The sequence below is a fragment of the Gymnodraco acuticeps genome, unplaced genomic scaffold, assembly GCF_902827175.1.
Source record: "Gymnodraco acuticeps unplaced genomic scaffold, fGymAcu1.1, whole genome shotgun sequence".
NCBI classification, from domain to species: Eukaryota; Metazoa; Chordata; class Actinopteri; order Perciformes; family Bathydraconidae; genus Gymnodraco; species Gymnodraco acuticeps.
The window spans coordinates 3306506-3326112 of record NW_022989799.1 but is presented as its reverse complement, the minus strand read 5'-3'; the positions used below and the strand labels follow the sequence as shown (position 1 = coordinate 3326112).

General features: G+C 44.9%; 1 protein-coding gene across 1 annotated transcript in view; it reads right to left on the bottom strand.

The window, feature by feature from the left end:
* LOC117550931 (adhesion G protein-coupled receptor A3) overlaps positions 1 to 19607 on the bottom strand; it is a 422488-nt gene that overhangs the window by 366144 nt on the left and 36737 nt on the right. The window contains 1 exon segment of the mRNA XM_034223540.1: positions 8218 to 8289. Coding sequence (XP_034079431.1) covers positions 8218 to 8289 — 72 coding nt within the window.

Sequence of the window (19607 nt, the reverse complement as noted above, 5' to 3'; positions counted from 1 at the left end):
CCGACACAGCGCATGCGTGTGGCGGTGGTGCCCTTACGGCTCAAGTCGGCACTGCGCATGCGCGTGACGGTGGTGCCTTCACAACCCCAGCCGGCACTGCGCATGCGCGTGACGGTGGTGCCTTTACAGCTCCAGCCGGCACTGCGCATGCGCATGACGGTGGTGCCTTCACGACCCCAGCCGGCACTGCGCATGCGCGTGACGGTGGTGCCTTTACAGCTCCAGCCGGCACTGCGCATGTGCGTGACGGTGGTGCCTTCACGACCCCAGACGGCACTGCGCATGCGCGTGACGGTGGTGCCTTTACAGCCCCAGCCGGCACTGCGCATGCGCGTGACGGTGGTGCCTTTACAGCCCCAGCCGGCACTGCGCATGCGCGTGACGGTGGTGCCTTTACAGCCCCAGCCGGCACTGCGCATGCGCGTGACGGTGGTGCCTTTACAGCCCCAGCCGGCACTGCGCATGCGCGTGACGGTGGAGCCTTCACAGACCCGTCAATTGTCCGCCCTTTGAGAGAGGCCGTAGCTGCTCTCAGAAGGGGAACAGTTGACGGACTGTTTATTGTATTTATTGTTTTTCTTTTCGAGCTGCTCCCTTGGCTCGAAGCCTGGATGCGTCAGCGGAAAATGTTTTATGACAGAAAAATCAATAAGTGTGTGACATGTGTTTATGCGGACTTGAGGATGGTGTTGAGGCATCTCTCGAGGCGGCGGGAACACATTTAGAGCTGGGGAACCGTAGACTTCCAGCTCTGTCACAGAGGGGAGAAGGAGGGGCTGTCACGCCGCTCGCTTCTTCTTCTTCCTCGACTGCTGGCCGAAATTCTGGGTTGGCTGCACCTGGGCTGCAGCCGAAACCGGAGATTTTCTAGGCCAGCTCGCCCTCGTCCCCTGCCTGGGCTGGGGACTCGGGGCGGACTGCGACCTCTGCGTTTTCGGTATTTTGAACCGAGCAGGGTTCGGGGCAGCTTGGACGAAGGGCTGCCCTTCGAGGCTGGGCCCTTCGAGGGAGGCAGAGGTGGAGGGCCTCGTCCTCCTTCTTTTTCGACTTGCATCTCCTCTGCATGGAGGCAAGAGCGGAGCCGAAAATCCCCTTGGGAACGATGGGCATGTCAAGCACATCCTCCTTTTCCCGGTCTGGGAGGTTGGTGAGGTTGAGCCATCTAGCTCTTTCCTGCACCACCATGATCCCCATTGTTTTGCCCGTGGCCTGGATGGCGCAGCGTTGGACACGGAGACAAATGTCTGTGACCGCGGCCAACTCGTCCAGAACGGCCAGTCCAGGATTACTCGACATATCCTCACAGAGCTCCGCTTGGTATGCAGTTAGCAGTGAGGAAACGTTCAGAGCCCTGGCAGACAACGCTGCGGCTCTGTAGGACCGTTCAGTCATGGTCGACTGGAAACGGTCCACCTTCGCTGGCAGCGTGGGGTTCCTGCTTGGTGACGGGCCCATCCTCGGTAGGAAGTGGGCTGCCACCAGCAGTTCCATTGGCGGTATGCGGAGCAGGCCGAGCCTCTCCATACCGTCGCAGTCTAGGGAGGAGGCACCCTGGATTGGGGCCTTGTTGCTAAAGGGTCGGTCCCTCCACGAGACCGACACCTCATCCAACATCTCCGGGAAGACCGGGAGGAGTTGCCTCCTTGTCCTCGTTGCTTGGGGAGAATGTTTCCCCTCGTAACGGGACCTGGCGGTCTCCTTGGCCATTTCGGGCCACGGGATGTCTAGCCTGGACGCAGTGCGCTGACACGCGGCCTGCAGGTCCATGCTCAGACAGGGCGAAGCTGGTGTGCTATTGCCCGGGAGAGCAGCCATCGCTCCCGGCTTTGCCGTTTGAGCCGATGACATGAAGATATCTTCTTCTTGCTCATCCGAATCAGACAGGAGGAACTCAGAGGTGTCCTCTTCGTCCTCCATGTAGTCTAATTCCAGGACATCCTCCGCAGGCGAGACCATGGTGAGGTCTCGCCGGGAGCTCCCGCCTGGTGAGGTGTGGGGCTCCTTTCCCGCGTCTCTTGCCGCCACCGGGTCCCGGCCTGACACGGCGTGGGATCCCGGTTCCGCAGCTGCCGCTGTTAGTGAGCCCCAGACCGACACAGTGAGGGGCTCAGTCTCTGCGGCGGACGCCCCCGTGTCTTGATTGCCAAACGGCGAATCAGTGGACATGAGGGAGTCCTGTTCCAACAAGCTAGCTTGGTGTGCTAGCCGTCGGTGGAGGCTCTTTCGGATGAAACGGGCACGAGCCGGGGTTGTCGATAGCCTCCTGGGCATGTTCCAGCCCGAGGCAGGACGAGCAGACCTGGTGTGAGTCTGTGCCTACTATCTTCAACCCGCAGCCGCATGACCGAGCCTCCGAGTCCCTGACTCCTCTGGTGTGAGGGGGAGAGGCGTCCATCTTGTTCGCCTCGTGGCGTGGAGAGGACCCGCTCGTAACAGGTACGTCGTTGAGAGAAAAAGTGTTACCAACCCGTCCTTAATCCGGAGAAAAAGGGGACGGTGTGGGTCCTTTGTTCTCAAAGAATATTGACTGGTGTGTCAATATACTTCTAATCCTTTTCTCCTCCGTAAGAGAGAAAAAGAAAAGCGTCCTCGCTACCGTGGTGTCGGTAGCAACAGGTGCGTAGCTAGCTTGAGAAAAATAAAAACCTTACCTTACTTTCCGGGGAAAGAAACGGCGAGGTCGATTTTAATACTAACTGGCGTTAGTATTACCGTCTTCTTGCGAAGCAGAAGGAGTAGCCGGCGAGCGCCCGTCGACCGAAATGGTTATATTTGGGTTCAGTCTGTGGACCGTTAAGCTTGTCCGGCTACTATAGAGATGTGCTCTGAAGCGAGAAGAGGTGTTTGAATGACATATGCGTCGTGGCGCAAGCTACTTATAGGGGGTGAATTCCCTGACGCTGACATCAAGATCACCAGCCAATCAGGATTGGCGTAATGAGATTGATGCTTCGGTTTGCTCCGCGATGAGGCGCATCCCCATAGTGAGACATCAAACGGAGTGTTATGAATGAGAACTACATTCATTAGTGCTTTCAAGTCAATTCGGCGAACATATGATACATTAAATGATCGTGAGGATGATGATTTAAAAATTGTTTGTTTGAGCCGGTCTGCATTTCCTGATGAGAAAACAAACCGATGCTTTTTGTAGTTGTAGTACACCAACATGGATTAAACGTGTGGTTTGTTTACCACAATGTTGGGGAAATTAATGGATAAAATGCACGGATTATTATTATTATTATTCCCACTCCGATCGGGACACTAGGTCCACCGTTTCCCCGCAGCGAGGCTCCCCCCGTTGACAGTTTACGTGGGTTGGGTGCAGTGGCGGACTGGCCATCGGGACGAATCCCGATGGGCCGGTACCGAAGTGGGCCGGTCGGATAAATCACATCCCCCATAGGCGGCGCGTGAGGCTCAGGTTTGGGAAGGCTAAATAACTTTTTTTACCTGACGCTGCCCGCCTCCGGCGTCTATAGAAAAGAGATCAACTCAGTGTGCGGAGTTTAAATCTCTCAAGTCATATTACAGGATAAAGGAAATACAGTTTAAACTGCGGTATGCAGAGAAGACGCCGACATGTCGCACTTATCATTCATATTCATATCTGTCGATTGAATGTTTCTCATAACTCTACCATTATGCTGCTGTCAAATCCGTGTTTCAGTGCTGTACGATACCAGTCACCTCTGTGGAAACATTGGTATAACTGCCTTTTTTAATTTATATTTGAGTGTTGTATGTTTTTGTAATAATGGACCAAGAGTCTCTTTAAATAAAAGATGATGATGATGATATTACATCATCAATCAGATCATCGATCATATAATATCATAATATATCATATATTTCCTTATCTGAGTCAGCTTCTCCAGCCGTATCTGGCCATGCAACACTTACAGTGTCACATACTGTATGCAGAAGTATTATTTTAAGCAACATATTATGTTGACGAAACACTTGAGTCAAATGTAATTAAAGTCATATCCACTCGTGTCTTAGATGGGGCAGTGATATCATAAAACTATACGCTTTCAAACACTCGGTAGGCCTAGTTATTTTTTAACCAGTTGTTCTGTATTCACCTTGCAGGTGCAACTCTGTGGCTTGTATCCTAGATTATATGTTTAAGTCATGGATGTTTAAAGCTCATATTTGTCTAATATTAGTTTACTTTTCATTAATGAAGTATGACGCTGCGCTGTCAGTACACTTGTCCCTGTTTGTGATTGGTCAAATGTTGCTAACCCCGCTCCTTTCACGTGAACGCGCTCTCAGCTGGAGAGAGAAACCCTGGCTTGATTTACCGAGTTGATAACCAGCGTTGTAGGACCGCTTAGCGAGATCTCGTTTGTTAGTTTGTTGTTGTTAGTTTGTTTGTTACTCAAACATATCCAGGGTATGTTGAACTGGCTTCGTAGTACAGGGCACAGGTGGCTGGCAGCGCTAATGTCAAAGACACACACATTGCATTATATTCAGTAGGAGGAAATTCAGTAGCTCTCACTACCGATTTTGAATCCTAATGTAATCATCATCTTCACCACGATCATTTATGTTTATGTTCGCCGAATTGACATGAAAGCACTGACAAATATGAATATACTGTAGTCAACTTCATTAAAACGTTATTAACGTGCCTAAACTCAGTAATTCACCATTTCTACGCATGACAACACACTTGTCTCTCGCCGCACAGTGAAGCGTTCCCGCATTGACGTCACTTCCGGCTTCCCCCAAAACTTCAAAATGAGTCGAAGGAATTTCCCCGCGATGTTCGAAATTATTGATATTTAACGGAACGGTATCGCTTTTTCTTTTTTAAACTGACGGTTCGAGATTACTAGTAGCCCAATATTTCATTGCACAACAGTTGTTGGGATGCTGTCACAGGCTCTTTAAGAGGTCAATTAAGTTAATGTTGCCTTTGGTTTCAAATGGGATGCAAACAATGGGCTTATGGGTAAACTCTTAGGCCCCATCCACACGGAGACAGAGACGAAAACGAACCGAAGTCGATATCAAAAAAGTCTTCCGTCCACACGAAATCGGCTCAAGAAACGTGTCCGTTCACACGAGACCGCTCGACCCGCTGGAGACGCTGTAGTACATATGCCGGGCCTGTAAGTGGCGCTGTACTTCCGCCACAAAATACACCAAAAGCAGCGAATAAGATAACCGAGCATGGTTGCCTGGTTGCCCTTCTGGTTATTCTCCGCGGTGGATTTAGCAACATATAGTTCATGTAGTTCTCCATGTCCACTTGTTGCTGATGGTTGTGGTAGAGGAGCTGTAGATTTTGCACTAACATCTGTATCATGGTCAGTAGCGTCTGGAGCACGAACGCAACCCTGTGATCCACCATTGTTGTTGTTGTTTGGCGAAACGCATCAGCAATGACGCGGGGGTGAGCAGGAGAGGTGGGGAGAGTCGGGGCTATGATCGTATAGGGCGTACAGACGGAGCAGCAAGCGTTTCGTTACCAGACCTTCCCACTTTAGGATGCGTTATTGTTTGAGGGCTCCGTTTCCGTGTTGGCCTCGTGTGGACGAACCGTCTATACGATAAAGAACTGTAGCGGATACAACCCGTTCTGTCTCTGTGGCCTTAATGTGGACTTTTTCTCTCTGTACAATATGGTCACCTGACTCTCTCCTTTACTTCTGTCATAATTACTCCACTAGGGGCAGCCCTGAAAACTGATGCTAGAGGGGAACATGAGGCGTCAGTGTAGACCAATTTGCAGTATTTGAAAATGGGTTAAAAAAAATACTGTTTTTAGGTGGAGACTGAAGCATTTCCCAAAGCCAGGACAAATTACCCCAAAAGGATCCTCGTGGCTAGGTACCACCAGTAATGATTAATAAAATATGTTGTGGAATTTAGGAAAACTTTAATTAACACACCCTAATTGTATATCATGCAAAGTAAAAACTTAGATTACTTTGTTTTCAGAGGGTCCACAGCTGTAGCACGAGTGGTGCAAACACAAACACACACACGCACACACACACGGGTAATTAAGCTTGTCAATCAGTTGCCAATTTACCACCACCCTCAGATCTGGTCAGTCAGCCAGCCGAGCCGGTTCGCAGGCAGACAAACAGCCGGGCCAGACGAGGGAACAGCTGGCCGCCACTTTCAACTCACTGAGGCTACCTGCCTTGGCATCAAGAGCTAGCGACACACACACATCTGTGCCAAATGCTGCCTGTGGCGGGACGGATGGACAGGCTGTACCCAGACAGCGAGGTGAAGGATCGGGCACGCAACGTGCTGCTGGAAGAGGTCAGCCTTGACAAACCTTTGGCAGAGTGTCCTCAAACGCCTCGCAATCATCCTTCCAACACTGAGGTGGGGGACGGGGGACGGTAGAGAGGTTCAATGGCACTAATAAGGCCCGGGGAGATAGGAAACATCACCCTGCAGGGCGACCGGCGACACAGTTACCCAAAAACGACTGGAAGAATGAGGCCACTGCAAGGGTTGGGAGGGTTACTTTAATAATGTAATCCATTATAATTACTAATAACCTGTTGAATCAGTAACCTGATTACTTTCCACTACTTTTTGGTTACCTTAATATCAAATGCCACTCAAATAAATACAATAAGATGTTTTTACTTAAGGATATTATGTAATATAACATACGATGTGACCTTGGAAAAGAAGAAACCAAGATGTTTGGGGTAGAAAATGTGTCCTCTTAAATTACAGAAGAGTATTTACTTAAATATATATTATGTTCAACTTAATGTTATTGCTTTAATCTAATACAGTTATGTGATATACTGTATGTTGTCATGATACATTGAATGAATGTCAAAGTTACAGTGTAGTTTGCAAATGCTGTATAATATAATAAATCAGGTGTCCAACAATGTACAAGTAAATATATTTAACATAAATAATGAAAGTAGCCTATATTGAAAACCAAAAAGAAATTGCGGGCAGTACATCTAATATATTAATCTTTTTTTAATTTGTATTTGTATTAATTTTAAAATATATGTTCACATTGTAATCCCGCTAGTAATCCCTAACTTTTAGAAATGTCACAGTATATTTGTATTTAACTGTAAGGGAATACAGTTCCCTTTTTTTGTATCCTGATAACGCAATCCCGTTACATGTAATCCCAGCCTGCTAATAAAGCCCGGGGAGACATGTGACATCACGCTGCAGGTCGGCCGGCGACACGGTGACACTGGAAGAATGACGCCACTGACATTACAATCTGAAACCAACTGTCAAAGACTCAGAGAGATTGAGATCAACTGACGGGAATGAAATGCAAAGCAGCCGCTGGTGTAGAGGTTGTGATGCATGGATCTGAGGTGGATTGACGGAGAGGTGGAGAGTTATTAAGCCGTCCTCGCTGTGATTTCAGCCGTCTGTGATTTCCTCCTCATCAGCTGATGTCAGTGTCACCATACGGTAGGAGAGCGGTAATCATCGTACTGGATGGAGGTGAAGGCAATCAATAGTTGAGTTCAGGAGGCAACGTGGAAAATAACCATCATAGAGCTCATCATGAGGCAGCACTGAAAAACTGGAACGTTGACTTTATTTAAATGTGTTACGTCAACAAATTGAAATTATAGTCAATGTTTCAGTTTTTCATTGTGTTCGCATACAGCCCTCCAGGACAGTGCGTATCATGTCTGACTCAGAGACATGGACTCGGTAGCAGCCAGTCAAATTGTCAAAGTGTACGGCATTAGGCCTTTATATGATGCTATATATTATCCCTTTTAAGACATTTACTGTGGAAATTGAGGCTAAGTACGAGGGCAGAAGGGTGAAAATCATTGGTGAGCCTTCTGCAATGCAGACTTCCTACTGTAATTTCCCACCATGTCACCCTTTTGCCTTTTCCTCGCTACATAGGGCTCCTGTGATCAAATCAAATCAAGTTTTATTTATATAGCACATTTATAAGTGATTTTTGGTCGAGCCAAAGTGCTGTACATATAATAAAAATAGCCTACAGTAGAGACACTTTACAGCAAATACAACAGCACAGATTGTTCAGAATATCAGTATGAGAAAAACGATACCCTCTGTCCTTAGACCCTCACATCGTACAAGGAAAAACTTCCAGAGAAAACCCACAGTTTAAGGGGAAAAAATGGGAGAAACGGGTGATGACAGCCATTAGGACTCTGGGGAGGGGGGGAATAGTAAAGATAGCTTGATTTAAGGACTCACAGTTTTTCCAGAGCAGCCAAGCCGTAGAAAGAGCCGTTCCTCAGCAGGGAGATCTTGTTGTTGCTCAGGTTCCTGTTTAGGGCCAGAAGATATGAGGGAGAGGAGTTAGCATACAAGATGAGTGAAAGGAGGAACAGGAAGCAGCTTTTATCCACTACGCTCCGAACTGTGGAACACACCATCAGGAAATATCAGAGAGGCCAACTCATTTTGAACCACAGCTAAAAACAAATCTTTTTAGATAAGCTTTTTATTAGCGTTTAAATTTGAGCTGCTAAAAACGTATTATTATTTGTGAATATCCCAAAAATAGAGCTTTAGGGGGGGGGGGGGAGTACTAATAAATTGTTTATCCTCTGTCAATAAAAATAAGATTGATGTGTTATGAGATTGCGCCTGTAAATGACTCATCCCGCCCTGTTTATGGCCGTTTGTGGTTAAGCTGGGGAATGATCCAACCCCCCACCCTCTAATCCACCATGTCAAAAATATCCGCCTAATAGAAAAGCTGAAAGAAACGCTGGTTCAGCACAATTCAATCATCCATTGCTCGCATTACAACAGCAAACAAATCAATGAAGCGCACCACAGGCTTTAGGCGATGGACAAATATTCAGGGGCGATGCATTGCCTCCATTTTGTCTCTATGTTTCTTTTTTTAACTTTTTTAGATAAATTAGGTCTATGCTGAACGGTTAAATGTTCCTCCAGTTGGACAGGACTTCCTGCTGAGTTTGGGACTGGCAGGCACAAACACAGAGTCATGTCTCATTATTCAACATACTGGGCCTTGAGCTTTCTCTTACAAACACCAGTGTGAGAACACAAACAAAAACACAGTCGCATAAAGACCCACAAACTCCTACACCGACATTATTATTCTTGTGAGGTCTTTCTCAATATTAATTCCATAAAACCTATGACCTTGATCATCAGTACTCCATTTTCACGTTAGCCTTTAACCTAACTGCGACTGATGGAGCTTTTACAAGACACATTCAAATTTCCCTCTGCAAAAACTAATTTAAAGAGGATATCTTTTTCAAATGTATTGGTTCATATTTGTATTTTATGCCTCTACTGTGATAGTTTGCATGTGTTAATGTCCAAAAAGGTTGTTGTTTTTATCAAACCAGAGCCCACTCTGCTCTGATTGGCTGGCAGGCTCTGTTGTGATTGGTCAACCACTTAGAGATGTGTTGGATATGTCCAGCCCCCTAGCATATCACATGCAATGTGTTGGAGAACAAGTCAATAGTGCAAGTGTTACAGAGGTCACTTTGTAACGGAAGTAAACAAAGCAGTCCAATGGAGGCGTTTCAGGATTTCAGTCTTTGCAGACCACATGCACAAAAACCTATAACACACTACAGATTAGGGAAAAAAACCCAAAAAGCGTAATAAGGCCCCTTGAGACAAATGTCGAACCTTGCATTATCCAATTTCAGATTTATTTTATGGAAATCTATTCAAGTTACAGTATATTAAATGATTGACTGAATGATAAGTACCTTATTTGTATATTCAAACTGATTTCAAATAAATATAATAAATATTCTTGATTTTTTTATGTAAGCAACACATTTGGGAAGTAGGTGACTTCAATCAATAACATTTTCACACTATTTGCTGAGGGGGGGTCTCCACTTAGCAGGAGGTGTAACAACAACAAATAATAAATACACACTACAGTACATACAGTGTGGTGTTTTGTGGTCTAACACGTCACTGTGGTATCAAAAGGCCTGCTGCTCGAGTGCAGGGAAATGTCAGAAGTCTCCTCTCCCTTCCAGCTATTCACTTGTTGGACCAAATACAGTGATACAACAAAACATCACAGCACCACCAATCTTTTTGTGTCAATACCTTACATCAGGCATCCTCAAACTACGGACTCCGGTCCGGATCCGGACCGAACCAGCACTGTCTCCGGACTCTGAGCAAATTATACTTTTCATATGTATGATCTCTCTGTATTATATGTGAGACATCGCCACAACGCATTCGCAACGAGTCAAAATTCTCCGCTATGTCCACTGCAAACAGCGCTCTGCATGTCTGACTGTTCCACTGTGTTCCACCTGTGTGTGTCAACGCTTTGGTCCAATCACATTCAGCATCCAGTCAGCGTTTTTTCCCCCCAAACAATCTGCGAATCAGAGGCACAGTAGGGCGGGTCTTCGCGGAATGCGGGTGGGAAAAATGTGTGTGTCTCTTTCAACCTGTCTAAGTCAGAGCGAGAATTAAAACAAAAACAAAAAAAATTCAGAGCGAGAGTTAACAGCTCATCTAGTTCCATCTGTACTGTAGCTAGTAGCCTAGTTTCACCTACCGGGGTGGCAACTGACACCCTAAAAATAGGCCTTGCCACCCCATCTGCCACCCCAGTTGGCAGCTTTGTTTTGAAAGAAAAGTTGTGGCTCATCGGACATTTATGAGAGAAAGTCTCTAATGTCCGAGTGCAAGTGAATGCAGCACAAGATGCACGTCATGTAACCCCTCCCCCGGTCCTGGCGCGAGCGTGGACATACGATTTGGCGGCGATTTCATTTTTAACTGGACGGCGCAAAACGAGAAGCATTCGGACCCACGCACTGAAGGAATGAGGTATTTGCGGTCTACACTGACAGAGAAGAGACTGTCAGTTTGGCTGTACTCAGCATTGAATCAAAACGCACTAAAGCTGTTGATCTTAATACGTTTGTGAGGCGTTTTGCTGAACAAGATGGTAATCGCCGCATTCAGCTGTAATAGACATGCCAACTTGATGCTCTGCTCACGGATGAGCATACAAAACTATTAAGATGATGACCTTACGTGTGTAAATATATTGTTTTCTTTGAGGGGGTCTGCCCCCAAAAAACTGTTTTAATTCCTGAGAAAGTCAAATAAGACGGTGTTTAAAACTACACTGCCCAGCCAAAAAAAAGTAATCACTTTGATTTAACTAGGCCAGTAGGTAAGGACTTTCCACTGGATAATAACTGCAGTATAAAAGAATGCATGACTGAAGTGATGGAGACCATGTTGAAGGCAAACAAAAAGAGGAAATAACAGGTCAAATCAAGCAAATCCCCCTCTCAGATTCCACAGTAACCAGAAGAACATAAATACTGGCTGGTGATTTGATTCATCAGCTTTGTGATGGAATAAAAAATGCACAGTGCATTTCCTTAGCTGTGGGTGAGTCCACTGACACCACTGACAATGCTCAGTTGCTGGTGTTTGTGAGTTTTTATGATGAGGCAAAGGGGGAGTTTGTTGAAGATGTGTTGGGCCTGACGAACCTCAGTGGACACACAAGGGGGCAAGACATTTATAAAGCAATAATGGGAATGCTGAATGAAAGAGGGTGCAGCTGCCTTTATTCCTAACTGTGCAGCTCTTACACTGCGACTCTGAGGGGTCAAGCACAGAAACAATAACAATGAAAACTGCTGCATACAGATTATTTTTGTTTTTGCAACCTCGTGTTAAGAATCTTGTTGCAATTGTTTAAAAGTTTGAATGACCGTAATAAACGGACCTTTGTCTTATTGAAACATTTATTTTGGACCTTTAAGATTTGTATTTGAGTACCCCTGCCTTACATCATGAAAAAAAGAATATGATCACAATAAATGATACAGAAACAATTAATGTATATTTATGGCAGTTATGATTTGCGGCCTCCATGACTGTAATTTATTTTAGACCAGTTTCTCTCAAGAGATTCCTGTTGGTATCATTGTGTTAAGCTCTTCTTGCCAGTGGGAAATATGTCTTTAGTCAGAGAAAGGATACTCAGTTCTGCACACCTATCATTCATAATGTCTTCGATTTTTTATTTCTACTTCACTTACCAGCCTAGAGTCAAAACAAATTCCGTGGGTTTGGGGTATTGAAGCCTTCATAATACTTACTTAACCTTAATGCTGAACTTGTCAATATGTATACTATCTGCATGGATTAGTTGACCTTGACTAATGTGAAAGTCTCTCGTAGTGACAAAGAAGGATAACATCGATAGGCTCATTTTAGACATCGCCAATTGTTTTGTGGCCTACTGTTTGGAGCCTTGGGATTATATTTTGGCTATCTTTGTTTTTGGCCTTTGTCATGTTGTTTTTGTTTAGGAAACAAACATGACCCAAAGGGGTGGAGCTGTTAGAGAATGTAATAATTCACTTTCATGGATGGATGGATGGATGAACTGAAAACACAGTAAAAAGGTTTCATTGTCTAAGACAGTGATTCTCAAACTTTTTTCAATAATGTACCCCCTTTGAAAAAAAAATTCATTTTTTACAATCCATCACGAAATTCATGGCAAACCAATTTTAACATCATGCAATAACACTAAGACGACATTAGTTGCATTGAACTGATCTTTTTAATAAGTTGTACTTACAATTTAGTGAGAAACATGGGCTTTAGTGATGGGCATTTCGATTCGTCTTTGTACTTAATTCGTTCAGTGAGTCTTCACTACTGCCGAAGTCCGTACAAGAAATTTGCTGGATTAAAATGTATGATATTAAAACACATTTTACACCTCACCTTGTTGCCCCATGAATTATGCTCTGGGAATAGGCTACATATTATTTAAGAAATATAATTGGCCATTGTTAAATCTCATAAATTTGTGCCTGACTATATGATGTATTACAGCAGGCTAGCACGTTATACTTTCAAACCCATGCACGTACTATGTGGCCTAACTTAAATCCCAAAGCATTAAACTATGTGGCCTAACTTAAATCCCAAAGCATTAAACTCCATTTGGCCGAGTTCAAAGTGAATACAAAAATATATCCTCTACCTCGGTGACCTCATATTCTATGTACCCATCTATGTTTACCTTTAGCTAGCGGCTAAGCTAGTGGGACGCTACGGAGCCCAGCTATCCGCCCTCTGAAGCTTTTAGGGCCGACATGGGGAGGAGAATACAACGCTGTGTGTATTTATCGCTAAGCTAGCGGCTAAGCTAGCGGCTAAGCTAGCGGCTAAGCTAGCGGCTAAGCTAGCGGCTAAGCTAGCTGGACGCTACGGTTCATGTATCCGTCCTCTGAGGCATTTATGGCGGACAGGTTGAGGAGGATGTCCCGCTCCTGTGTGTGTGTGTGTGTGTGTGTGTGTGTGTGTGTGTGTGTGTGTGTGTGTGTGTGTGTGTGTGTGTGTGTGTGTGTGTGTGTGTGTGTGTGTGTGTGTGTGTGTGTGTGTGTGTGTGTGTGTGTGTGTGTGTGTGTGTGTGCTCAGATGAGAGGGCTCTGATTACAGTTTTAATCCTCTGTCAAACTGCATGTTTTCTGCTATATTTGATGAGAGATAAAATGATTTTCTGCTACAGGAGTTTGACAGAGAATAACTGAAAAAGTACACAGTAAAATAACTTCATAGTAGCCTACTTGTGGTAGAAGTCCAACTAGTACTGAGTCCAACAGTAAAGTACTTCATTGTATTTGTGGTAGTTGTCTTGTCTAACTGAGTCCAACTCTGTGTAGATGGAACATCCAGTATTCCTCTTGAAAGAAAGGGATATAAGATAAAATAACTGTAGGAACTAGGAAACCATTCTGAACTGTTTCCGCCAGTTCTTTAAGTTCGTCGTTCGCGAACAGCTTCTCTTTAGCTTTTGGCGGAAGGCGGCGACTCAAACAAACAAATCTTTTTGTGGGAGGAATCAGTTCATCTCGTTCACTTCAAAGATTCGTTCAAAAAGAACGAATCGTTCGCGACCGACCCATCACTAATGGGCTTGTGCTTCACTGAGGATCTTTGTTATTCTCAGTGACAGGAAGGCCACTGCAGTTATTACACTTCGCGTTTTGAAACATGTGTAACTCTGTTAATATAAAACCCACACTGCTCAAACTTCGTTACTTTTCCTAAAATTAGTTTTTTTTTTTTTTTTTTTTTCATTAACATAAAAATAAATCTCACGTACCCCCTGCAGTACTCCAACGTACCCCTAGGGGTCCGCGTACCCCCATTTGAGAACCACTGGTCTAAGAGACATGTGTCAAACTCAAGGCCCACGGGCCAAATCAGGCCCTTGGTGGATTTAATTTCGGCCCGCAGGATAATTACTATTAGATCTGGCCCGCCGGTATATTGCACGCACACCTTCACTCAATCCTGAGGGTTTCCTCAGCTCTGAGCCTGGCCCTGAGCCCAAACATTGATGAACTTGCACCCAAGATGAGATGCCAAGTATCTGGCTTGAACTAGCATCACAGAGCAGCACACTGAGTTTAATGGATGTTTCCTTCTGCACTTTCTTTCTTGAGACAACAGGGCATGTTTGGTTTTCTCTTTGAGGGAAATTGTTTTTTTGAAGCTGTTGTTGGCCTGTGGAAAAATGTAATCATAAGAAATGACTCGGGAAAAGCTGCAGATAGAGCCATAACAAATTAATGCAACTGATTATTTAATGTTTAATGTTGTTTTTATAGGCAATCATTTAAAGGAGACCTATCATGCTATATTTGAATAATATATTGTAGGGCCATACCTATATAAGGTATATTTATACGTTTTCCTTTTCAAAATACCAAACAGATTTTATTTTAGCCATGCCTCATTTCGCTCTATTTTGCTCTCCTCCACCCTGTATTTGCATGCGCTGCAGCTGACCACGCCCCCCTGCAAAGGAGGGGGCCGAGTTACGAGCGTCATGTTACCATGGTGTTACCATGATGCCACGGCAACCTCTCATTCCCCTGATTGGTGGAGAGTTGCCCATATAGGCAGAGCTCCTCGTCACTGACGTCAGACTATTTTAAAATCTGTATCAGTCTGCATCAGCTCCGTTGCAGCCCCGTTTGTAGAGATTTGGGTATGGAGGAAAAGAGAGAGGGTTGTGTTTTCTGACACTTGGTGAGCTCCCTGACACACCGGGGACACATATTCATGTATAAAAGACATGCAAAGGTGCATTTTGCATGATAGGTCCCCTTTAAGCTTTGTTAGTTCCAGGTTTAATATGTGCAATAAGTTCATTTCAATAAGTTTTGCAATAAACATTGAACCAGTCCGGCCCTCGACTAGTACCGATTTTTTTATTTTGGCCCACTGCGTATTTGAGTTTGACACCCCTGGCCTAAGACAAAAAAAGGACACCCCAATGGACTACACCCTGGTAGTGATTTCTCAATCACAAGGTGTTCCCTGAGGCATACACTGCTTTATCGTCAATTTTACCCTAAATGAGTCCATCATTTACATAGGAAAATCATGCCTTAATTAAAAATACTTGGAACTAGCATTTAAGATAATTTATTTGAAAATAAATGTTGACTGGTGTACTAAATCGAATTAGAAGGTTCATTTTCTCAGACTTCTACACTACTGGACCTCTTTTTGCAACGATGGAGGTGCTCCCTGCTGTCTGTTAAGGATAATGCAAATTTGAGGCAATTCCACATTGGCTCCCCTTATGGTTTAGCCAGCATTATTACTAAAAATTACCGCACTTTAACGCAGACACAAAATTGCAGCTCGCTGAGCGTTTTAAACAGGCAAAGCATGCCAGCTAGCTGTAGGCTGCCAATGTTCCGATGTGTTTTGGGTGTAAATATTGCTCCTTAATTAATCATGAATATTTATACATAGTGAAGAAACTTTTCAGGGGCTTCTTAAGGGCTTTAATGCACTTCCTGAAGGCTTGGAACAAAATCGGTTTAATTTTGTATCTACATTTCTAATGACAGCAGTTGAAGATATATAGTAGTGGTGATGGTAGTATAGAAACTGTGTTTTGAAAGTGTTATCAAGCAGGAACACTGCAATATTAAACATATAATAAACTGCTGATAACTATTTCTGTTTGTTTTGCTGTTAAGGAGTTCATCCTGGTTAAACCCTATAAAATATGTTCTCTCTCTCACACACACAGGAACACACACACAGACCTTCATACAAAGTTGTAAGCTACAGTACAACAGGCTGAGCAGCTAATGATTTATACTGCGCTTATTCTACCGCCCAGATTCACATCATTTTAAATACACGTTTCTAGATTTCATATCTGCTGAAATATTGATTGCTTCAACCAGCTCTTAAATCATCCACTGCAGAGCCGCTCTATCCCGGTGCCGCTGAGGATGTGATCTGCTGGCAGGAGCACTTCTTTGATGTCGTGTAGCTCCTGTCATCACATCACATGACCGACCACACACACACACACACACACACACACACACACACACACACACACACACACACACACACACACACACACACACACACACACACACCAACACCCACACACACACACACACACACACACACACACACACCACACACACACACACACACCACACACACACACCACACACACACACACACACACACACACACACAGAGATCCCTTTCGTTGCCCTCCCCCAGCAGCGCCTCATCTCCTTTAACAAGTCTCTGGCAGTGATTGGTCAGGTTTAGTAATTATGGCTGCAGGGGACATATTATGATAAGGAGTGGGGTCCCACACTGAAAATGTGAAGATTCACACACAGACATGAAAAATAAACTCGGAAAAATTACCATTGTGTTCAATTTGGTCACAAGAATGTATGTACATTTGCACTAAATATACAAGAAAAATACACAATTTGCATTACTTCAGTTCCGGTAAGTTTCCCTGACATTTCGCATGTGCGTAGTATTTTGGGAAAGTACCTATCTCTCCCCAGAGTGATAACAGTTGTCTAGGCACTAGAAGCAGGACTGAAAATAGGAAGTTCACCCTCAGCGAAAAGCCAGGATGGACACAAACTTGTGTCAGCAAATTCATGTCAAGATTCAAGAATGTGTTTACATTTGGGTCAACCCCAAAAGCATACTTCTGAGAATATCACTCTCAGAAACTTCAGAATCAAACAAATGGCTAGTGGTCGAAACAGTACAAACATAAAAATGCTTTGTGTGCAGGAACAGAAGTGTAATACACAGGAGATCCATCTAATAGTATTAGACAAGATAATAAGATGATCACTATGCCGTGCGTTGCTGAGTTGCAGTTGCTATGTCAGTAAAGCGTGCCATTCTTGCGCACGGAAAATGCAGATAACAGTAATAACACTCAGTGTTTCCCCTATATACAAATAGCGGCGGCCAGGCTTAAAATAATAAGTGCCGACCCTTTTTGATTTTTGATTGTTTGTTATGTGGATTTGTAGTATTTGTGTTACTGTATGTTCAAAAAGGTGTATTTTGCTAAATCTTGAGACATTGCCACTGTATGTAATTTAAGTTAAGTGACCTGCTGGTCTGGCGATTTAAAAAAAAATGATGTATTGTGAACGCAACGCTGCGCAAATGTGGGTTTGCCTCACACAGGGTGCCTGTCTGTCCACTTCCATACCGATCATAAATCAAAGCCCTCGATTGGTCTCTGTGTGTATGTATGACGAGAGAGAGAGAGAGAGAGAGAGAGAGAGAGAGAGAGAGATTTTTCAAACCACTTTTATTCACAAAGCAAATAACCAAACAGACACATTGACACACATTGTCAGTTCAGACAACGACTGAAAATAAGATCCTCATTCTCCACAGAACGAACACAAAGCATTTTTAAAGCACCACATGGCCTCAAATTTTCCCACATTTTTTGTTAAACAAAAGTAACCGTAGTCCGCTTTCAGTCTTGCTTTAACCATCCGCTTGAAAATCGAATCTGCATCGGTATCCAATGATCCCGCAACTTTATTCCTCCTGCTGAGGTAGATGGCCATTTTAGCCTGCCCCAACAAAAAATTAAAAAGCTGACTTTTGCACTTTTGCTTCTGGCTGTACCTCCAACCCAAAATGAACATTGACTTAGAAAAAACCACATTAAACAAAATCAACATCTGAGTGAGTAACTGAAAAAGACAAAGGAGTCGAACACATTCTGTAAAACAATGAAAAATGGTTTCCCTCTGTTCACAGAAAAGACAGGCGTCAGACACTGTAGGGTTGATCACAGAAACAAACGCATTAACAGCTACCGCAGCGTGGAGAATCCTCCACTGGAGGTCCCCACCCCTCTTAGTCAGTGGAGGCTTGTAGAGCGCTCTCCACTCAGGCCTCTGAGCCTCCGTCAGGCCCAGGTGGGCTCTCCACCGGGTGTCCACTCGCTCTTGGAGTCTGCTCTGATTCAGCACCTTTGTCACCAAATAATAAAATGTTTTGTTGGACATGGTGCTAAACTTAAAATCAGTAATATTGTCCAACTTTAACAAAAAACCCTCACACCTGAGATCAGGAAAACATTGCATCTCTGGAAAAGAGTCATTGTCATTTGGAGACTTCAGTCCGTTACAGTGAGCAGCGATCAGCGCCAGCTCTGACTGGCTGAGCTGCTGTTTCCAGCTCTGCAGCAGGAGGCTGATCACCCGGACTGACCTGAGGCTCAGACGTGAGGCCAGGCCTGCAGCGTTGTCCAGACCGGGGCCACACACCTCCACCACCTGGCCCAGCGTGAGGATCCTCTCCTCACAGAGTCTCTGTTGTAGAGAAGGCCCTACTCCACACACAAAACGAGATCCACGGACCACCGGCTCTCTGAGGAGCCAGAACAGTGAGCCACGGCACTCTGGTCTGTCTTTTTTGAGTAGTCCCCACACCTTGAAGAGACCTCCATAGAAACCCGAGAGATTGTTCAGGCGTAATCCTTTCAGGTCCATTAGGAACAGCGACTCAGCCAGACCCAGCCCACCACAGCGCTCCAATAAGGCCCGAGCTACAGGTCTCCAGACCAGGTCAGCAGGTCCAGTCAGGAACCTCTGGACGAACCGGAGCCTGAAGGCCGCCCCTCTGCTTGCCAGGTGAACCAGGCCATGTCCCCCCTCCTCCTTTGGCAGGAACAGGACGCTCTGAGGGACCCAGTGCATGCGGTCCCAGAAGAAGTCCATCATGAGAGCCTGCACCCTGGACAGCAGGTTTACGGGTGGGTCGGTGCACGCCAGCCGGTGAGCCAGCATGGAGGAAACAAGGTTTGGGAAGGATCCACTTCCACTTCTTTAACCGGCCTTCCACTTTCTCTATAAGCCCGTCCCAGTTCTTCAAACAAAATGTGTCATCACCAAGATAAATACCCAGGTACTTTAACCCTGCCCTTTTCCAACCAAGGCCCCCAGGTAACAACAAGCTGTCAATACTGCCCTCTCCTACTGCTAAGGCCTCACTTTTCCCCCAGTTGACTCGAGCAGATGAGATTTTGCAAACATTTCTCACAGTTTCAGTTAAAACATTGATGTCATCTTGTTTTTTAACAAAGACCATTATGTCATCCGCATACGCAGACAATTTAAAAACATCCCTACAGCCAGAAAAAGAAAAACCCTGTAACTTTGACCTTAACCGGTGTAAAAAGGGCTCTATGGCCAGGGAGTAGAGCATCCCGGACAAAGAGCAGCCCTGTCGGACTC